The sequence below is a fragment of the Anoplopoma fimbria genome, chromosome 6, assembly GCF_027596085.1.
Source record: "Anoplopoma fimbria isolate UVic2021 breed Golden Eagle Sablefish chromosome 6, Afim_UVic_2022, whole genome shotgun sequence".
NCBI classification, from domain to species: Eukaryota; Metazoa; Chordata; class Actinopteri; order Perciformes; family Anoplopomatidae; genus Anoplopoma; species Anoplopoma fimbria.
The window spans coordinates 18,617,717-18,637,173 of NC_072454.1; the positions used below are offsets into that span (position 1 = coordinate 18,617,717).

The 19,457-nt window shown below is 44.9% G+C and overlaps 1 protein-coding gene across 3 annotated transcripts in view; it reads right to left on the bottom strand.

Moving 5' to 3' along the window:
- Positions 1 to 6,501: 6,501 nt before the first annotated feature.
- Positions 6,502 to 19,457, bottom strand: part of LOC129092002 (signal-induced proliferation-associated 1-like protein 2) — a 78,595-nt gene continuing 65,639 nt past the window's right edge. The window contains exons 16-21 of one of the 3 annotated variants that reach the window (XM_054599743.1): positions 16,448 to 16,586; positions 12,643 to 12,862; positions 11,042 to 11,173; positions 8,624 to 8,741; positions 7,508 to 7,586; positions 6,502 to 6,979 (exon numbers count right to left, since the gene is read on the bottom strand). In XM_054599743.1, the coding sequence (XP_054455718.1) occupies positions 6,833 to 6,979; positions 7,508 to 7,586; positions 8,624 to 8,741; positions 11,042 to 11,173; positions 12,643 to 12,862; positions 16,448 to 16,586 (835 nt within the window). In that variant the 3' untranslated portion in view covers positions 6,502 to 6,832. Of the gene's footprint in view, positions 6,980 to 7,507; positions 7,587 to 8,623; positions 8,742 to 11,041; positions 11,174 to 12,642; positions 12,863 to 16,447; positions 16,587 to 19,457 lie in introns of those variants that run through there. The other 2 variants (XM_054599744.1, XM_054599745.1) reach the window with 2 other exon arrangements.

Consider the following 19,457-nt stretch of genomic DNA (forward strand, 5'->3'; position numbering starts at 1 on the left):
GATGTAAATACTGATGCAAGAAGATTTCAGATACTGTGAACACTGTCAATTACCGATTACCTGGAACAAAGGTCATTTAAGCCATGCTAGCACCGTGGCCCTGGCGATGGCAATTTTGGATGGTCAATCAAATTAAAAAAAAAAAACCTAACTTTAACACCAATTTGAAATGACTGAGAAAAATTACACATGCATCCGACCCCACTAAATATATTCCAACAATTATTGGGTGGAATACCATGACCCCCCCTCGACTTTTCCTCTAGTGACACCGGCTGGTCAAAGTTTTCCATTATCCAGTATCTTAACGCTCAGATGGACTGGCTCAAAATGTGCTACTGACATTCGTTGTCCCCTGTGGATGACTTGTAATTACTTTGGTGATTCTCTGACGTTTTAGCACAATCATCATGTCAAAATCTTAATTTGTCCAATACATTGTTTTAAGTATGCATTCCATATGATCGTCTTATCAGCCATTAGGTAAATGCTAACATGCTACAATAAGATGGTAAAATACGCTAGCATGGCTGTAGACACCTGTAGGTCATACAAAAGGATTTAATGTATGGAAAAAGAGATTACAGATTTACTGTAAGGAAGTGACCTCCTGATATGACATTTTATTACATTTTCACATCTGTTCCACGGTTTAAAACAGAGACATCTGCTCTTTTGGATATATAACAGCCGTGAGAATAAGATGGAAACATCTGTGTGTGCATCGAGGTATGGGACTGCCAGGAAGACTATCGATGTTAACAGAATAGTCCATTTTTTTCTTTTTAAGTCACATTTCAAAACCTTGTGCATATTTTTTGGTAGAGAATGAGCTTCAATCAAATACTAAGATAATTATACCGACCAAATTTGAAACAAATCCGACAAACCCTGGTGAATTTTACAAACAAAATATAAAATGACTGAATACCAGTTGGGCAGAGCTAGTGAAAGCTATGGGGAATATATATGGAATGATGAGAGCAATGTGGGTACCATATTTTGTGAATATCAGAGCAACTATTTACACATTATAAAACGGTATGAAGGCTGATGGCCACGCCCGAGCCCAGTCACTGCAGATTTAGCAAATTTTCTTGAGTTTTCGGGCATCGCAGGGCCCTAAAGAAATGAAATTAGGTAGTAGTATAATAATCTATACAAAAACAATAGATCCCTCACTCGTGCTCGGGCCCTAATGACAGGTCTAATCCTACTACTTGCACATGGACACAGCATGCACTCTATTTCACAGTTTGATGGTTGAAGGTAATTCCTGAGCTCGCTGTGCAAACGAGACGGGCTCAAACACATTTTGCGTTTTGACCTTCCGGCGTCTCTCTATCTCCTCTCTCACACACAGAGGATCGATTGCCTCTCCAGTTAAGCTTTTATTGCCGATGATGGGTCAGTGGGGGTTGTTTGGTATCCGGTATACGCCCTCGCTTTCACACCCACCATTCACCATCCAGACATCAATATTCCCATGACCCTCTGAAACAACCCCTCTACTCAGCCACACAAGCCAGGCCAGACCAATGCAACTTTGCATTATCAACGTCCTCAATAAAAAAAAAAGATGGGAGAAGTCGGCGTGGAGACCTCCTAAGCACCACCCACCCGCCAAAACTGTCATGAACGCTTCGGCTGTTTGCAATGGAGGCAGCAGCCGATTGAGAATCGATAGCTGACAGGGCTGACAAGGACAACCGACAAGGACATCTCAGGAAACGAAGATAATTCAGCGGCCCGGTCTTATCTATTTGTTCCCGTCTTCTTTATCTAATTTGGCAGCGAAACGACCACGCAAAGGATGCAAGACATGAGCCTTCCCTTTTATTCCCACACACCTACAACACCAGAGATTGGCTGAGGTTTTGTCTCTGCTTGATGTGTGAGATTTCGGGGCTTTCCTGCCAGCAATGACCTTTATAGAATATTTTTTTTATATACCCTTTCTGATTTCTATTGAGGCCAGGCAGGCAGGAAGGCAAGTGGCTTATGAAATGTCACCCTTCACCAGCTTCAGCTAAGAGGGTGGTCACCTGTGACTTGACTGACAGATAGTGACGTCCCGTTGGGGCCTGGGAGGCAGATGGGGGAGAGAGATGACTGTCTGCTGGTTTCGGAGGATCTCCCCTTTTCTCCTTTTTTCCTTTCTTTGGTGTTGTGTTGTGTGCAATGCAACTCCCCAGTGGGCGAGAAGGAATTTCAAAAAGAGCCCGCAGAGGAGAGATGAGCTGCACAGATAAGCAGAGCAGGTGAGAGAGCTAATCCTGCCGTCACGCCTCGCAGGCACAAAACACAATTGAGATTTCGTAACTATCTGATATGACCAAAGGCAAGCCTGTTGAATTGTCCTTTTTCATCGTGCTTAAGACCTGAGTCGTGGGTCAGTAATTCACACATCCAACTTTCTGGTAAAAGAGAAAAAATATTGCATCAAGATATTGAGCCAAGGATTACACACAACTGCAATTCTGAATAATGCATAGATAAGAGTTTCAGATATTTATTTATGAATAATTCCCGCAATCCTAGCAGAGTAGATTAATCCAAATACAAAATCTAATCCATTGTGTCAGGGAGAGCTGCAATTTGATATTTTGCAAGCAGAGGCTGACCCACACACACCACACACACACACACACCTACACATACACACAAACACACACACCACACACACACACACACACACAAACACACACACACACACACACACACACACACACATACACTTGATAGAGTTTCCCCCCCTCCCTCACTCCCTCCGCGCCTTGCCAGCTGCGCTTTGGGCACACTGAGCCCTATTCTGGGTAACATGATCCAGACTTGGGTGGCACTCGCAGCAGGGGAGCATCTGCTGTGGGACTGTGGAAGCTGGACAACTGCGTCCCGGTCACATGCTATTAAGTGTGATGAGCGCCAGATCTGTGCAGGATTGGGAGATGGATGACCGTCACTCCTGAGCAGAGGATGAATGCCGACGATCAATCCTTAGACCGCTGACACATTCAAATATAAGAAATCAATATGAGTTGCGTGATTGTAAGCCATCCAGTTTGGTTAGAGTAGATCTTCAGTCGATTTGATTGGGTCTTAACTTACTGCTTGTCAGCATATTTTGCAAGGCTGATAAAATCCCAACATGTCATTGTATTTAATCAGCCCCATGCTGCTGAGCCGGCCTCTGTTCACAGATCCTTCTCCAGATTGTCCTCATGCCAAAGTCATTTGGTTCCTCTCTTTAGTCACTGGTTGTGCCCTCCACAACAAACCCTGGATTCCTCCTCCACCTAAAACAAGGCAACATTTTCGCCTTGTGCCAGTGTGAGCTCCCATCTGCTGTCCTGGCACTGCACACACACATGTAGATTAACTACCTCATCTCGCTGCACGCTGCTACCGGCCAAACCCAGAGCTCGTCCACGCACAGATGATCGTCCAGGCACTTTTATCGGAAGCTCTGGCGTGTGGTGGCCTGATGGAGAATTCAGAGCAGGCTGCCTGCTAAAGTAACCTCCAGGTTCAATTATGAAGCGGTCAGACTTGGATGGAGCTTTGATTGAATCCTCAGACGCACGCCTTGCTGACACAGAAATAAAAACATTTCAAGCAAGCTAACTGCAACTGGCTGCGACTCGCTCAAAAGGTGATCCAAGCGGCCGGGAAATATGTCTCCAAAAAAAGACACGGCCAAAACCAGCCCTATCCACAATTCAATGCACCTGCAAACCCATCGTCCTCCAGAGGACGCGATAGATTGGACCACACTCCAGCAGCTGGGTCGGTGGTTTATGCAGGAAGTAGCAAACAAATTTAATTGTTTTTCCTCTCCGCACCCAAAAAAGGCTTATGATTAATTATTCAGCGAGTCCTTTGCCGTCCCTGCGGTGAAAGCAACATCTGTCATTTATTTAAAGCACACCAGCTCACAGGGAATCAAGTCACAAACACATTATGGTTTCATGTTTCCTTTTTTCGAAAGTCTTAGCACACCTTCTGTTTACAAAATAGAGGATGAAAAAGTGTTGTAGAAAAGGTTGTTATCTTTGTCTTCTCCTGCGGGAGCTCAACAAATGTACTGTTCAGAATCCTTTCTTTGTCTTTTGTTTTATGAGAACAAGATGTCTGATGAGGACATACACTCAGCTCTCAGTCCGTCTTCATTTCAATATCATTCCTACCAGTAGGCGCACAAACTTAAAGCTCTCCTCTCTCATCTTTTTACTCATATTCCTTGGGTTAGACTTTCCAATACATCTTAAATGTTGACGTATTACATTTAGAATCTTAAGGACTGTCTTTCAAAAAAACTGCGATTTTTACAATTCTATCACACAGTTTTCAAAGCTCACTTGAAAAGTAGATGAAGGGAAGAGTTGAAATGTGCAGACCAGACCATGTAAGGATAGATTCACATATCAAGCGGCTATCTGTCCAACTTCAGAGGTCTTTTTAGTGCAAGTTTTCTTCTTTGAGTCTCCTTGGACCGTGTTTATTACCGGGTGTAGGGATATCAACTTTCATTTGACCAACTAAAAGATTGCATTTTGGTGCGAGGATTGTGAATCTCTTACATTACAAACGCGTTAGAAAAAGGATCACTTCATAGCCAGTGAGGAGACAGAAAGAAGAAAGCTCTTGTGGCAACAATTTCATTGTACATTTATACATGTATGTGTTGTGTTAAATTAATATATTTGTATTTAGAAATGGACTTACCGAGAGTTCAATGAGAAGTTTGACACAACCCTCAGGTCTGCATCAAAGTATAAAGCTAAAGCAAATAAGAAGCATAGCTTAGCATTAGACTGGAAAGTCTAGCTCTGTGAAAAGTTAACAACATCTTTAAAGCTCACTAATTAACATGTTAAATCTCTTCGTTGTGTTTTACATGGTTTATTTGCTGGAACCATTTCTTTGAACGGAGCCATGCTAGCCCCTGCTTCCAGTCTTTATGCTAAGCTAAACTAAACTGATCATCTCTCCAGATTAATATTTCACAATTGTGAGAGGTATCTATCCTCTTTCTGTCATATTTGTAATTGAAAAAAAACCAAAAAAGAAACATGAATCTATCCTTTAACACTGCTTGGATTAAATTTACTAAACATGAGCAGATTATCCTTCAGTCAAATTTTCAATCACTGCTTTTGGTTAAGAATGCTAGATATAGAAACACATTCAACACACAAAAATCACTTATTTTTACAACTACATTTATTAAAAAAACAAAACCCAAAATAGAACAAAATCAAAAAAAAAACACCAGTGTCCCACCAGGGATGAGACAGTTTACGGAGAGAGACCTTTTTAAAAGCATACAAACCAGCAAACTGTATTCTAGCAGCATCCAAATGTTGGAATCTCCAAAATCATCATTCATATATTTAAATATATAGTTGTTTTTTTTGCCCTGGCAAGCTACACACTTTACAACATACACAGAGCTTTATCTCTCCTTAGTGCAGAAAAAAAAACTTAATAAAATAAACAACTTTAGGGTTAAATAAGCTTAAATAATAGTGTTAAATACAAGACACTTCTGTGGCAGATATGTACAGAAATAAACACATTTGGCATTGTAAGTGTGGTTCACTGGCGCTTGCTCTAATGCTCTAGAAACCACTGCATAAGAACACATTTTGCTGTGATAACCTACACTCTCTCTCTCTCTCACAAACACACACATACACACACCAGTCATACATATGATTTTATATCAGTGAGCCACAGACAAGGCATGTGTTTATAAAAGAGAATTAAAAGCAAAAAGAAACAATCCATTTACAACCAAGAGTTTTAGGCACAGTCTCTTCCTGTTTTATAAATACATGTCAAGTAAAACTGCTGCTCGACAGGAACTCTTCACGTTTGTGCTAACTTCTTTTTTCCTTTTTTATTTTAAAACACAGTTTTGTAACTACCACTTCATTATTGCTAGGACATTGTGACAGTGAATGGAAACTACTGACAAACGTGTGTAGGGAAAGCACCTTTAAAACATCAAAATTACTGCCATGTGACCCTACATTACAACACTGAGGGAAAGCAAAAAAGTGGAATTCATTGAGAAAAAAAAAATGGCCCAAAACATCAAACCTTGAAATTTGTGGGACTTTGGGAACCAGAAATCCAGAAAAAAGGGTCTCATTTGAGCTACATTCATTTTCCCCCCTCCACTGTATATTTCAAAACCGCCACATGTGGCTTCCTCTTGGTAAAAGCAGACAGTAAGTACCACTTCATTATGTCCAGTACATTCCTCCCCTCCTCGCCTCACCCGCTCTACTTTCCTGTGTCCGTGAAGGCCGGCACAGAAACAGCTGTGTGACAGTGTACGCAGTACGATACAGTACAGCTGAGTATACAGTACAGTGGACTGACGTGACATACGTAGGTAGATTATATGTTGACTACAGTAAATGAGCTTTACATTCCACTACTGTAAGAAGATCCCAGGGACTCGGGCGGGGCCCCCTGGGTGGGGGTGGGGGCGGTGGGGGTTGCCATTCCTAAATCCTCTCCAGCGCAGGAGATGAGGAGGTTTCCCAAGAGTCTCTTTAACCAGGATAAAGAAACTGTTAACGTCAGAAACAGCCCTGCACTTCAGACAGAGGAATGTCCAAAAACTAAGATCCAGATCAGGGTTTCAAGTCTCCTCACACAGGGATGCACTAGAGTCTCCTAAGCAGGGTCTTTTTTATTTTTTTTAAAGAGTTGTGAATACTCTGGGGGTCGGTAATGGTTTGTTTGCCAGGGGATCTTGTGGGAGTCTTACGTAGGAGTGGACTGGGTGCCCAGGAGGAGTGAAGGCCATCGCTCTTTCTCAGGGTTTCTTGTCAATGGAGTGAAAGAACCACTCTGTGAACTTCCTGAGCTGAGCCGCCGCCGTCTGGCTCTCCTCGTGCAGTCGCATGTTGTCCTGTCTCAGGTGTTGCACCTCCTCCTGCAACATCGCCTTATCCTCTTTCTCCTGAACACACACACACACACACACACACACACACACACACACACACACACACACACACACACACACACACACACACACACACACACACACACACACACACACACACACACACACACACACACACACACACACACACACACACACACGAGGAAAAAATAGATGGATACAAAAGAGGTTGATGTAAGCCCCGCTATTACAAGAATATCCGTCAGCGCAGTGAAAATGGGCGGCATTAACGTGGCAAAGCAGCCTTTTCTCTGTTCAGATAAAAGGGCACTTCCTCTCTCCATTTTAAGCACATTAGTTGAGGTGGGGAAACGTTGGGCTGGGACACAATGAGGGAAGGAAGCAGGATATTGAATTAAGTGGAGGAGTTTGTATTACACAGACCGCAGGGCACCCATTACTCAATGTCTATTCTCCTGATCTGTGTGACACAGACATGCATTGTTTGCGGACGTGGAAAAGGACAGCAAAAAGGTGACAAAAAACAGAATCCAGTCACGTGTTTGATGAATGTTAACGCACCTTTCTGAGGTCGTGCTGCAGCTGCCTGAGGATCACCTCCAACTGGTTGACTTTGCCAGTTAGTGTGGAGGGGGCACCGCTGTTGGGGGAACACAAGAAAGGACGCTGTTAGGACTCAAGAATCATTTATCGAATAAACAGTACACAATGGTCGCAGCGTGTGCAGTACACAATACAGAAGTTATTAATGGACAGCTACCTTAGCCCCGCCCCCTGAGTTTTTGTTGCTAAGCCTGTCAAGTTCTCAGTCATCGCATGTGTAGCAGTCGACCCTTTTGTGGGCTGACTGTTGCTAGTTGACTTTACCAGCTTTAGCTAGCTAGTGTGAGCTAAAGCTAAAGCCAAAACACAGAGTCCATTGAATACTCTGTGGCCAGCTGACTTTTTAATATTTTTTTATTTCTTTTTAAATGATAAGCCTGTAAAACGGTCTTAAATATGCACATGATGACAACATACTTGATATTATTATAACAGACTTAGGCTAAAGTATTAGTGGACATGGAAGTACAAGAGCAGCACTGTCTATGTATTGAAATGTAGCCTCAGAATTTAAGTACAGTATGATTGAATAAATAAAATGTGATCGAAATGTTACTTGTTCTTACATAATCATTAAAATGTTTAGATGCTTACTATTCAGAACATATTTGAACAGGACAGTAGTTAGACTTATGTTTAATGTATTTTCAAACAGGATATTTATAATTCTAACTTAAGCAGATTTGGGTGAACACAACCTGTAACCCCACATAAATGTACAGAAGTTAGCTAATGACATGCCCCATGCCTTTGTAGATAACACTCACATACGGTATCCGGACATGCTCGCAGTTTTTAAAATGTTATGCTCTTTACTCTTTCTTTCTTGAAACATTATAAAAAAAAGACACTACCCTCTAAATTCTTGAGGTACTGAGTATTGCTCATATGAGAGGTACATGTACACCACTTCATCATGTGGAGAAACTCGACAGCCCAGCGCCTAGTTATGGTTGCTAAGCTATGATTCGACAATCATGTAAGGGGCGGGTTTTAGCGAAGAGTCCATTATTCACTTGCTGTGGGAGTGTTGGTGGATGTATGTTGGTGTTTGTGTTTGTTGGTGAAGCCTACTCTGCTTCCAGTGCGGCTCCCTCGGCCTCCACCACCCGTCTGGTCAGCTCCCTTGAGATCTGCAGAGCCTCCGCCCGCTGCATGTCCGTCATGGTGCAGAAAGATGCCACGCGTTGGTCTGGAGACAGAACAGCGGACGCAACAGATCATATAATCTGCCCTTAACATCAAAAACAATGTGTTCAACAATGGATTTCATGGTGTCCACATGCTGCTAAGTTAGAGCAGAGCAACACACTCGCATGCACGCATTCCTGACAAGATGGGGTGATTCATTTAAGCTTTGTATGAATAAGCAGTTCTGTGGTTTAAGTGCTGCTGCAAAGCCACCGAAGGCAGTCCTTTAGTACGGAGAGATCTGTATGCAGACAACAAGGAACAAGGTCGAAAATGGAGCATTTCTAGGCTATCTCAGATAAAGTGAGTCCCTTGGGTGTTGCTCCTGTGCCCTCGCCCCTTTGAGCTTCCTCTGACAGCTGTTTGGCTCATAACGGGCTGGATCCCAGAGAGCTGCGAGGCACCAGTCATGCTTGTTTTACCATATCAGGCCCTTAAGCTCGCTCAAAGCCCCATGGAAAACCCAAACTTGGCATGTTCTGCTTTGGGACTGCTCAGTTTTTAAGGCGTAATGCTCTTTTCCTTAGAAACCACTCTCTCTCTCTCAAGCCCTTGGTCTGAGACTAAAGATAGGAGGATCAGCATATTCATAGAAAAGATTAAGGAAACCCTCCCATTAATTTAGCCCCCCAAATGAAAGCTAATCCACTCCAAGACAAAAGCTGATCGAGCCTCGAGCTGCTTGTTCAAACGAGGTAGGAAAGGGAGACCAAGCTTTAATTTACATATGAATGAACATTTTCCTCATATGCGATGGCTGCATCAGAAAGATTAAAGACTTCCCGGATAGCAGCGGACGGCACGTCAAAGCAGCGTGTCATTTTTTTGCGTGACCTGGTGTCCAGATTTATTGGACAAACAACCGGAAATATAAAACAAAAACAGATTACACTGAAGAGGAAACACGACACGCTGTGCTGTACTTATTTTTTGAGGGAATATTAAAAACATATCCACGAATTGACAAAGAGAGCTTTCAGTGATTACACCAAAAGCCTTTTTTGTTGTTTGAAAACCACCCTTTTTTTTTCATTATTATTCCATCTGCTTCTGCTTTCAAAAGTCAGGAGAGCACAGTGCTTTTTGCAGATGCTGCGAGCTAATGCAAACTGAATGTGAGCAGTCTCTCAGGATCCACATGACCACGAGTGCTAAAAATACTTTACATAGTGGGCAACCTCTTTGTGCCCTGGCTCTAAACAGAGCTGGGTAAACATACATGGCACAATGGCAGCCTGGAGTCACTTTCTGCTCGGCAACAAGGCTCCAGTTTACACAGCGCCTTTCTGGGCCAGCCAGGCTGCCGTGACAACTGCCTTCTAGCTGCCAGTCAGACTCTGCATCATCTCCACTGATTCCACTCTTGTTAAATGATATGCTGCGGGCGATGCATCAGGGAGTGAATCAAGGAAGAAACTCCACAGAGCGTACATTAATTATGACAAATGAATGGTCACATGCTACGTTTTCCGCTCGCTGGTCTCGGGGTCAGGCGGAGTTCAAGTGGAGATAAACATACTCATGGCGTGTGAGCGTTTTGGTGATAGATGGGGAAATGCATTGGCATGAGAGTGGTCGCAAAAGTACTTAAAAGCATTAAGAAATAAAATGAACAGAAGTGATAATGCTGATCATGAATTGAATCACAAATTTATCTGAGCACTCGATTCTTAAATCACATGTTCCAGAGTCCACCAAAGCCACAAATCTTTAGCAGCCCCGTACTGAAAGCTTATAAGGAAACCACCTTAAAAATAAAGATGTCTACTTCTAAGGAGAGAATCGGACACTTTGGGCCTGACGAGATGTCTGTCATCATTTTGTTAAAGAAAATAAATCCAACATCTACCAGAGCATATTCAAATTTAATGCACAAAAGGCCACTAGAGCAGCTGAAATTACCCCAAACTATCAACAGTAGAAGGAGGCGTCGCTGTAAGAACTCTTCCCTGAGTGGCCACTTGCTGGCTTTATGGTGTGAAAATTGGCTCCATGTCTGCGCTGACAAATGATGGCTCATTCTTTTCTGGCTACAGCGCTCGCTGGGAATCACAACGGGGCTCAGGGCTGAGGTGCAAAAAGCAAAAAAAGAATCCCCACAAGTCACCTCCCACAGCACCTTAGGAGACTCTAGAGGACACACAAACACACAAAGCGCGCACACAAACCTGCACATGCAAGCGAGTTAGCACTTGCAGACACACTAATATACACATACACACACGCTAAGCAGCCAGGAGGAAGGGGGCGGGGGGGGGGGAGGTCACACAAGGTGCCAGCAGCTTCAGCCAGGCTGGTTACCTTCAAAGGCTCGTGCTGCGTCAACCAGGTGAGACCAGTCCAGGCCCGAGGCGGCGTCTGGGAGGGGCATGAGGCCCGGGTCGCTGAACTTGGACCTGTCCGCCAAGGAGCCGTCAGAGAACCAAAACTCATCTGCAGAGACAGGCAGGCACTCCGATCAGTGTCTAGGCCTGGCCTGAGTTTAGGGACTAATCTCTGAGTCGCCCATCAGTTTGCATCAGAGCCGACAAGAGGGGTTTGGGAGAGGGATAGAGGGGGAGGCAGGGGGTTTATTCAAAGGGGCCGTCGCTGCTCAAAGGAATGGTATTAACCCTGCTCCTGCCCTGCACATCGCAACACTGTGTTGAGTCCAACTCTAATCTAGTCGCACCCAAATAACAAATCCTTCCAAACGTTGCAAACAATCTAACTCTGTAGAGAAAAGTTTAGCATTTATGTGACAGCACGATGGGCTCACGTTAAACCACCTTCTCTGCATAGCTCTCTCTCAAGGCGCTGTCTGAGGGGCGAGAAAATGACTTGTCTAAGTGAATGTCTTCATGTTTCAATCAATATCTCCTGTCCCTCCCCTCTGTCTCTCTCTCTGTCTCTCGCTCTCCCGCCCTCTCTCCCTGTCAGCCCTGAAAGACGGGGAATGCAATAAACAAGCTCCCATTCTGCAGAGAGGCATTTAGAAAAGCATGAGTGGAGAAGCTGAGAGGAGACAGAGAGACAGAGAGAGAGAGAGAGAGAGAGAGAGAGAGAGAGAGAGAGAGAGAGAGAGAGCTTGAGGTGATGTGACACTCGCTCCTTTCAATTTACACAGCGTCTCGGAGCTTGAGAGATTCACTGTTTACCAAATTGGGCTGTTTCAGTGAGGGAAAGAGAGAGAGCCTGTGTTTCTCAACTACCCTTCAAAACAATCAGGAATCCATCAGGTTGACAGCCAGAAGAGGCCAAAGAGAGAAACGTCTTTCCAAAAGCCATTTTCTATCCGACGACGGCAGCCGGTGACGGGTGAGGAGCAGTATGGAAATGAGACAGGAGGGACAGAGAGAGAGGGGAGGTTGGGGGGGTGGGGGGAGGGGGAGGGCAGGCAGGGACTTATGAGTGAATGAAACATAACGTATGACAGACATCGGGACATTCCTGATGGAAAAAAAAAGGCACGTTTATGTCAGATCTTCAAGACCTGCAGCGACAAACGCAGGCGGGACACATCACACCTCTCATCACTGAAGCATATTCAGTGGACGCTGGGAGGTAAGGGAGAGGGTGAATAATCGCCAGCAGTGACAGGTGTCTGCTTAATGCAGACGGAGCGGCAGGGCCTTCAATGCAAGTTGCACACCGCCTCGCCCAGTTCCAATTAGTGTCTATATCGGGGAATGTTGCTGGAGTGTGTACCAGTTGTGCTAATGATATTGGTAGGGCACAAGAGGCTCTTCAAGCAAGTATCTATATCCTGGCTTTTATCTGCTGCCAGAAAGATGGAATGATAATCAAAGAGCAACATGCAGCTTCCCTGTCTCTAAGAGGTATTTTAGAGCCGCTTGTTTTCTTTAAAGCGGCATCTCTGCAGTATCCTGGGTGAATCCAATCATACACATTCCTGTACTCACTCCTTAGGTTGGACGCTCCCTGGTGGTGGATGATTCGAGGTGGCAGCGTGCTGTGGTAAGGTGGGGTGGTGCTGAAAAGGATGTCGTTGGGCATGGCTTGGTCCAGCATGGAGCTGTGCGAGCTGGCGTAGGACGAGCCCTTACGGTTACTGCACACACTCTCGTCGGATAGCGTCCGGTACAGGGAGCGTCTCGGCGACGAGCTGCCCACTGCTGACACCTGAGGCAAGGAGAACAATTTGTCAAGAGAGAGAGCCACAATCCCCCCCACCCCTCCTGTGCGTTGCCCTTCTTCATCACAGCAGGTTTACATGAGCGGGCAGCTGGGTGGGTAAAGGAGGGAGCATCGGGGAAGCAGTGTCAGGAATCAATTACAGTCTTTGCTCTCAGGAAAATGCAGATGGATTGAGCACAGCTGGAGAGTGTCTGGCAGAGTGGGGGGAAAAAACGGGACAGGCCTTGTGGAGGTGTTGACAGGGGTCACTGCTTCGAGGCAGCCAATAGTCACTGAGCTTAATGTGCTAAGCTAATAGGCCAGACAGATAGAGGAAAGTCACACAAACACAAAGGATACAACAGTCGGTGCTTGATACTTTCCCCAATATACATAGTTTTTAAGCCTCTGGGGGAGGTGAGTGCATATGGCTGCATTTATGGAAAATACGGCAGGTTGAAAAATACCGCAATTTTCCTTAAACGAAACTCCAAAATGACCAATTATTCAGGGATTGTCAACAAAGATATATAAAGCACAGTGGAACTCCTGTAGAAGTGACTTTAATGCAGGGCTCTATTAAAAGCTCATCATATTAGTGAACAAACTCGGCACACACTTTCTTTTGTTTGCAAGACCCAACGTTCAGTGAAGCGGTGGCAATAATCAACTTCTATTAAGTGTGTTTGCCGCTTTGCATGCACTCTCCAGAATAGGACTCATATTGGAAAGATGTATAAAAAGCCAATGCAGAGGTCGAAGAGGCAACACGAGGTTCCAAGGTGAACAATCACAAGATCTGCGAGGGTTTGAAAGGCTGCATCTTCCTGAGGGGAAGTCATCTGTACACAGAGGAAGAATCACACAGAATACCACTGCAGGGATAATCGAGTTTCATGACTGCAGCCAGAATTTTTGACAGATGATCTCCTGTTTAAAACACACAAAACCACAATGACCAATCCAATTCATCATTGTCCCTTTTAGCCTACATAAATATTGCAGGAGTGACATCAAAAGTAGCCACAAATGATATGTGAGGCAGTTGGCCAGATGGGTAAATGTCTGCCTTTGGCTGCAGCTGTAACCAACGCTACACTAGTACACCCGCAAGCCAACACCCTCCCATCTCCATTTCAAAGACGGATCCCCCCACAAATCCCACCGTGACAATTTAACAAACATCAAGTATGTTTTTCTAAGCGGAGATATACGCTGGAATTCAAAGCAGCGTACATACACGCTGCCTCCACAGAACATTTCGCAGGCTGCAACTTAACAAGGTTGTCTCACCCAACTTTACTTAGAACCCATAAGGTTGTTGCTCATCAAAACAACTTTAAACAGGATTTGCTGCTCTCTCAAAAAAAGCAAAAATTGGCACCAATTTAGAACTCCAATATATGGAGTCACGGCAAATGAAACCATTTGCAATAGGGCTTAAAGTTTCACAAGCCATCTATTTATTACATCCACAGCATCAAACCAGGCTCTCTGAACACATCTTGGCACCCGTTAACTGAACCTGCTGTGAACATTACGCCGAAAATACTGTATTAATCAAACCTGCAAGATTATTGACTATTTCGGTGTGTCTAAATCCACCTAAGCTGGCAACAGCCCACATCCTGGTTTGAGCTGTTAAGTGTTTGAATTCTTTGCACAACAGCGGTGCTCTTATCAGTGGAGGCAGCGGTGACACATCCACAGAGTTTTCCCCTGATTTATCTGACTTTCCTCCTCGTCGCTCGCGCTGAACAAAGACAACAACCAGCAGTGTAACCCATTGAAGTGCCACTTGGGAGGATGTGTTGGACAACCACCTATTCAGATGCTTTTTGCTTTCCCACAGGACGTTCAAAAGAGGGACGCTGTGGGAGAATAAGCTGTGAGCGGCCTTTCCTTTACGTCAGGCCACACAATGGTGTGCCTGTCTGTGGAAGGGCGTCTCAGCGGACACCGCGGCTGGCAAGAAAAAATCTCTCTCCACCTGCTCACCCACACAAAGACCGACTACCGGAAGTGACACACAAATTAACCTTTAGGTGATTGAACAAGTCAGACTGTAATTTGAAATACATCAACAATGAAGCTAACATTATGTACTGTATACTGATTCTTCCACATGCCAGCTGATGATTGAAAACATGCCGTCCCAAGAGATTATTGGGATCATATGTGTATATGGCTGGAGTGTATAACTCCGAGCCCTCCCTCATGCATTTCTCTCCCAGACTGCTATTCCACACCTTGTATTATCAATCTGAATCAGACCGGAGAGTGAGATTACAACAACGACTATGCCGCTCTTTAAATCCACCAAACAGCACTTTGTACCTTTGTTCTGGTTGCTGTGTTTTCTCTCTCTGCGGAGAACAACATAAAATCAAATAGGGTAGGTCTGATACATCAGCTTTCATTTTTTGGCACTGATGCTGCCTGGTTCTCTTGTAAGCATCACAGTTCATATACTCTCTGTATGCCCAGCGCACAACTCTGAATTTTAAACCTGGTTGGTTTTAGCTTTTGGTTTCCGAAAATGATAATATAGTTGCCATTTTTAGTCCCCTTATATTTTGTGTGATTAAGAATACTATGCAGTATACGTCAGCTTTATGATGAAAATCTTGCCAATGGCTGTGTTCCTCTACCCGTCTATGGGTTTGCTAGGTCTTGCAGCCTAGGATGTGCTACCTAGAACTAGTGAATTTATCAAGGTGTTGTACATGCTTTGCAGTATAATTTTCCATCCAGCTCAAAGATCTCACAAATGCATGAGCAGCGTTGTGTGGTTCCAGGTCTGACTGTAGCAGCAATACTTAAATATCACTAATATCCAAGATGTTTTTTTTTTTTTTTTTTTTTTTTTTTTTTTGAAAAACAGCCCAAGAAGTGGCAACCCTCTCGAACCCTGGAGCACAACAGCAAAACAAACTGATCACGGCACCGAGCTGCTTTGTGTAAAGGACAAGGCCTGCCTGTGCCAGAGGACATGCCAGCCTTCTGCAGGGATGACGTGCATTTATAATACAATTGAGCAGCATCCAAAAATAACTAATTTGTATGTCTCCAGGGTCCCTTCCTGGTAGATAATGGATGGGGGATGGGGGACCGAAGATGCAATTAATAGAGTCTGCAGGACCCGGGAACATCAAACATCGATGCACTCTCTGCAACTCCCTGCCTTTAATCCATGACATCCTTACTGAGCAAACCCAGGCCCCGGTATAAATGTAATTTTCTAAACACTGACTGCAAGTCAATGGGGACTGAATGGCTCTTTTGTCGAGAGAGACGAGCCCCATCAGCTGTGGCTCTCGGCAGCATGGTCGACTGATAGGCAGCAGATGTTTGTCCTGCTTTAATATAGTCCTTAGCAAAAGGTAATCTGCGGTGGTTCTGGTTCTTGTAGGTCCTATGCCTGTTAGTCAGAATCATGAAATACCTTTAGGGTTTGCAGTCGATCCTTACAATGTCATGTCATCCTGCACATCAATCATCGCTTCACAGTTTCAACAGGTTTAAGCTGTCAACATCACAATTATCGTGTAATTTAGAGGTCAGTTAGTCAACCAGCCACAGTGACCTCACCTTCTGACTCCTGTCTTCTCCTGGAGGGCTGTCGGGCAGCATTATTTTAAGGTATTCTTCTTTCGAAAGCCTCTGCAGCGATTTCCCGTCCCGCTCAGTAGCCTGAAGCTGGCAGGCGGCCTCCTGTGCGTACAACTGCCTGTAGACCCAAACAGAGGGGCACAGAGGAGCAGAACTCATCAGAAGGGTCATGAAAGTCACATCCTGCAAGGGAGGCCTTGGGCCATCGCAGCTTGGGTCCAGCTATTTAGAAAATAATGTCAGTATCACACAAAGGGGTTTAGGTGGGTCTGTCTTAGCATGCCAACATCAGGTGCCTCCATGCTGATCAGGTGAACGTGGGGGTAACTGGGTTGGGGAGGGAAGCCAGAGAGAAGTTTATTACCAATCCAACCCGGTCCCATCTCACTCTGCCAAAGCAATGATTAAAGACAGGGTGAAGAACGCAGCCAAGCACTGTGACAAGTAGAAGGGAAGGGGGAAAAAGACAGTTTTGGACAGAAAGTACATCCACAGACAAGTGCAAACCACATACTCTAGAGGAGTGTTCAGACAACAACAGAGGACATGAGAGCTGCTCGACAGGATTGGACAAGGACCTACAAGAGGTGACATGTTTTGTTTTGTTGGGCGGTGTTCGTCAGCGGACTGTTTGTCATTTACAGGGTTTTGAGTATTTAAAGGGGGGTACAGTGAGGGGGGGGATGTGACTGACCTGGCTGGTGAAGTTGTGTGGCTGTGAGACCTCTGCTTTAAGTGAACAGCCTGCGAGCACGACACACTGAGTGCTGTTGGCAGGTTGCTAGATGGCCGCAGGGGGATACACCGCGCGGCGAGACGATGGGCAGCCTTGCTGCGATGGTTACCTAGAGACACGATTGCTGAGCGGTGCCCTGTTTTAAGCTTTTGGCACCATGGCAACTAAGCCCTAAATACATAGACGGGTATTCCAAATGTCTATGTGTGATTGCCAGATGCAGTGTCAGACCAAGAGATCTCTGGCTCAAAAACAAACGCTCTATTCTGAAGGCTGCATCCAGGAAAAAGAAGTGCAATTAATTTAGCTCTGTATAGTAGTGGTTTGGTAATAAAACTGTAGGGAGCAACCCCTTCGTTTCCCCTCTGTATGCTGATGTAGTCCTTGTTCCAATCATCCCTTAATCATGGATCGATCATAAAAGAACAAATTGGACAACGCGCAAGCCCTGACCTCTGCAATTAAAAGGTTATTCGTACAATAACCAATACAATACGTACAATGTGTAATACATTTTTTCTTGCACAGCAGGTCCTCAGTATGGGTGTAAAATAAAGAATATATACACAGAAATAAAAACATAACAATGATGAAATTATGTTTTCAGGCTTGGCTGAGGTGATAAAGCTGGCATAGTGAAAAGATAAAAATGCAATAGTGTGCAACTTGATGTTGTGGTACCTTCCTCTACTGTAGACAAGGCATTAATGCCGTGCTGCCTCTCACTGTTACACACCTCCACCAGAAAGGCCAAACCATAAAGAAGAAACAAAGCGGTGCTGTCGGGATTTGGGTGCAGACAGGGATGCTTCTACATGTCACCCCCTCTCTCTATCACTAAAGCGGCTTATACAAACTGCAACAAGTATGGTAGGCTGTTACACAGCAGCAGGATTATGTGGACACACAGCAGAAATGTCACAGCCACTGATGCACAGTTGGTTTTCTCTCCACTCGCAGCTTGCGCCACATGGCAGGAATAGCACTTTCTAGACCTGCCACGAGACAAGAGTGAGGCGGTGGTCTGGGACAAAGGGTGGGGGCTGGGGAGGTGCATGTGTGAGGGGGAGCAGGCTGGGCCACGGGGGTCGACTTTGACTAACTGTGTACCTTGAACGCTCAGACAGCATTGTGAGAAGGAGCGCTAACAAGCTCTCCGCTCCTCTGGAACAAGAAGCAGAAGCAAGAAAGAGAGAGAGAGAAAGAGAGAGAGAGAGAGAGAGAGAGAAAGAGAGAGAGCGAGAAAGAGAGAGAGAGAAACAGCCCGGTGTTAGTGGCATCCTGCATTACATACAGTGTTAGAGCAAATTAGAAAACTTTTTTTCGGGAGAAGAGAAGAGAAACTTCATTATGTTAGAACAATATCTGTGAGTAATATTAGGCCGTTTATCACGAGGCGCTGTTACGTAAGATGAAATAAAACTGTAGGAATATATAAACAAACAATGGGGAGGGTAACTGAATTACGGAGCTTTTTCATAAGTCGGCAGGAGATGACTTCGCTGCATGCGATCAATCACATAGTCCTTAAGTGGGAAATTTCACAGCCTAAATTAAATTACTTGGCAGCTAGAGCAGGGGGTTTCTTCCAGGGCAAATCTCACATTCTCTCATCTAAAAAATGCCCACAGCCCGCACGCAAACACCTTCAAACAAGCACGCACACACACACACACACACACACGCCATCACAGCTGTGTTTCAATTTCACCATCAATGGCTCTCTGTTCTCTACAGCAAACCATTTAATCGCCAGACAGATACAGTCAGTCGTCACTGCTCATATAAAGTCTGAGGGGAGTATATGTTTTCAACCTGGCGGAGTGGCTGCATAGATTCCTCTCCCCTTGCTGATATTTCTGAGGCTACTCTGTGGCGGGCGTGTCCTTGGGGCTGCATGTGTGACAGCGGCGTGCTTTTGTGTGTGTGTGTGTGTGTGTGTGTGTGTGTGTGTGTGTGTGTGTGTGTGTGTGTGTGTGTGTGTGTGTGTGTGTGTGTGTGTGTGTGTGTGTGTGTGTGTGTGTGTGCATCGATGCTCGGCTCCCAGCAGAGATGCTGATCTGGTAGATGCTCGGCCCGGCAGTCCACAGGGATGTGGCTTTACGGGAACAATCAATAACCGCAAGTGACATGTGTCAAGTGTATTATGTCCGCGGCTTCATTGAGCTTATTTATTTTGTGGCTGTCGGCCTCAATCAAGGCCAGTTTGTGCATACTGGGTGGGCCGACTGGGGACGGGCTGGGAGGGGCACT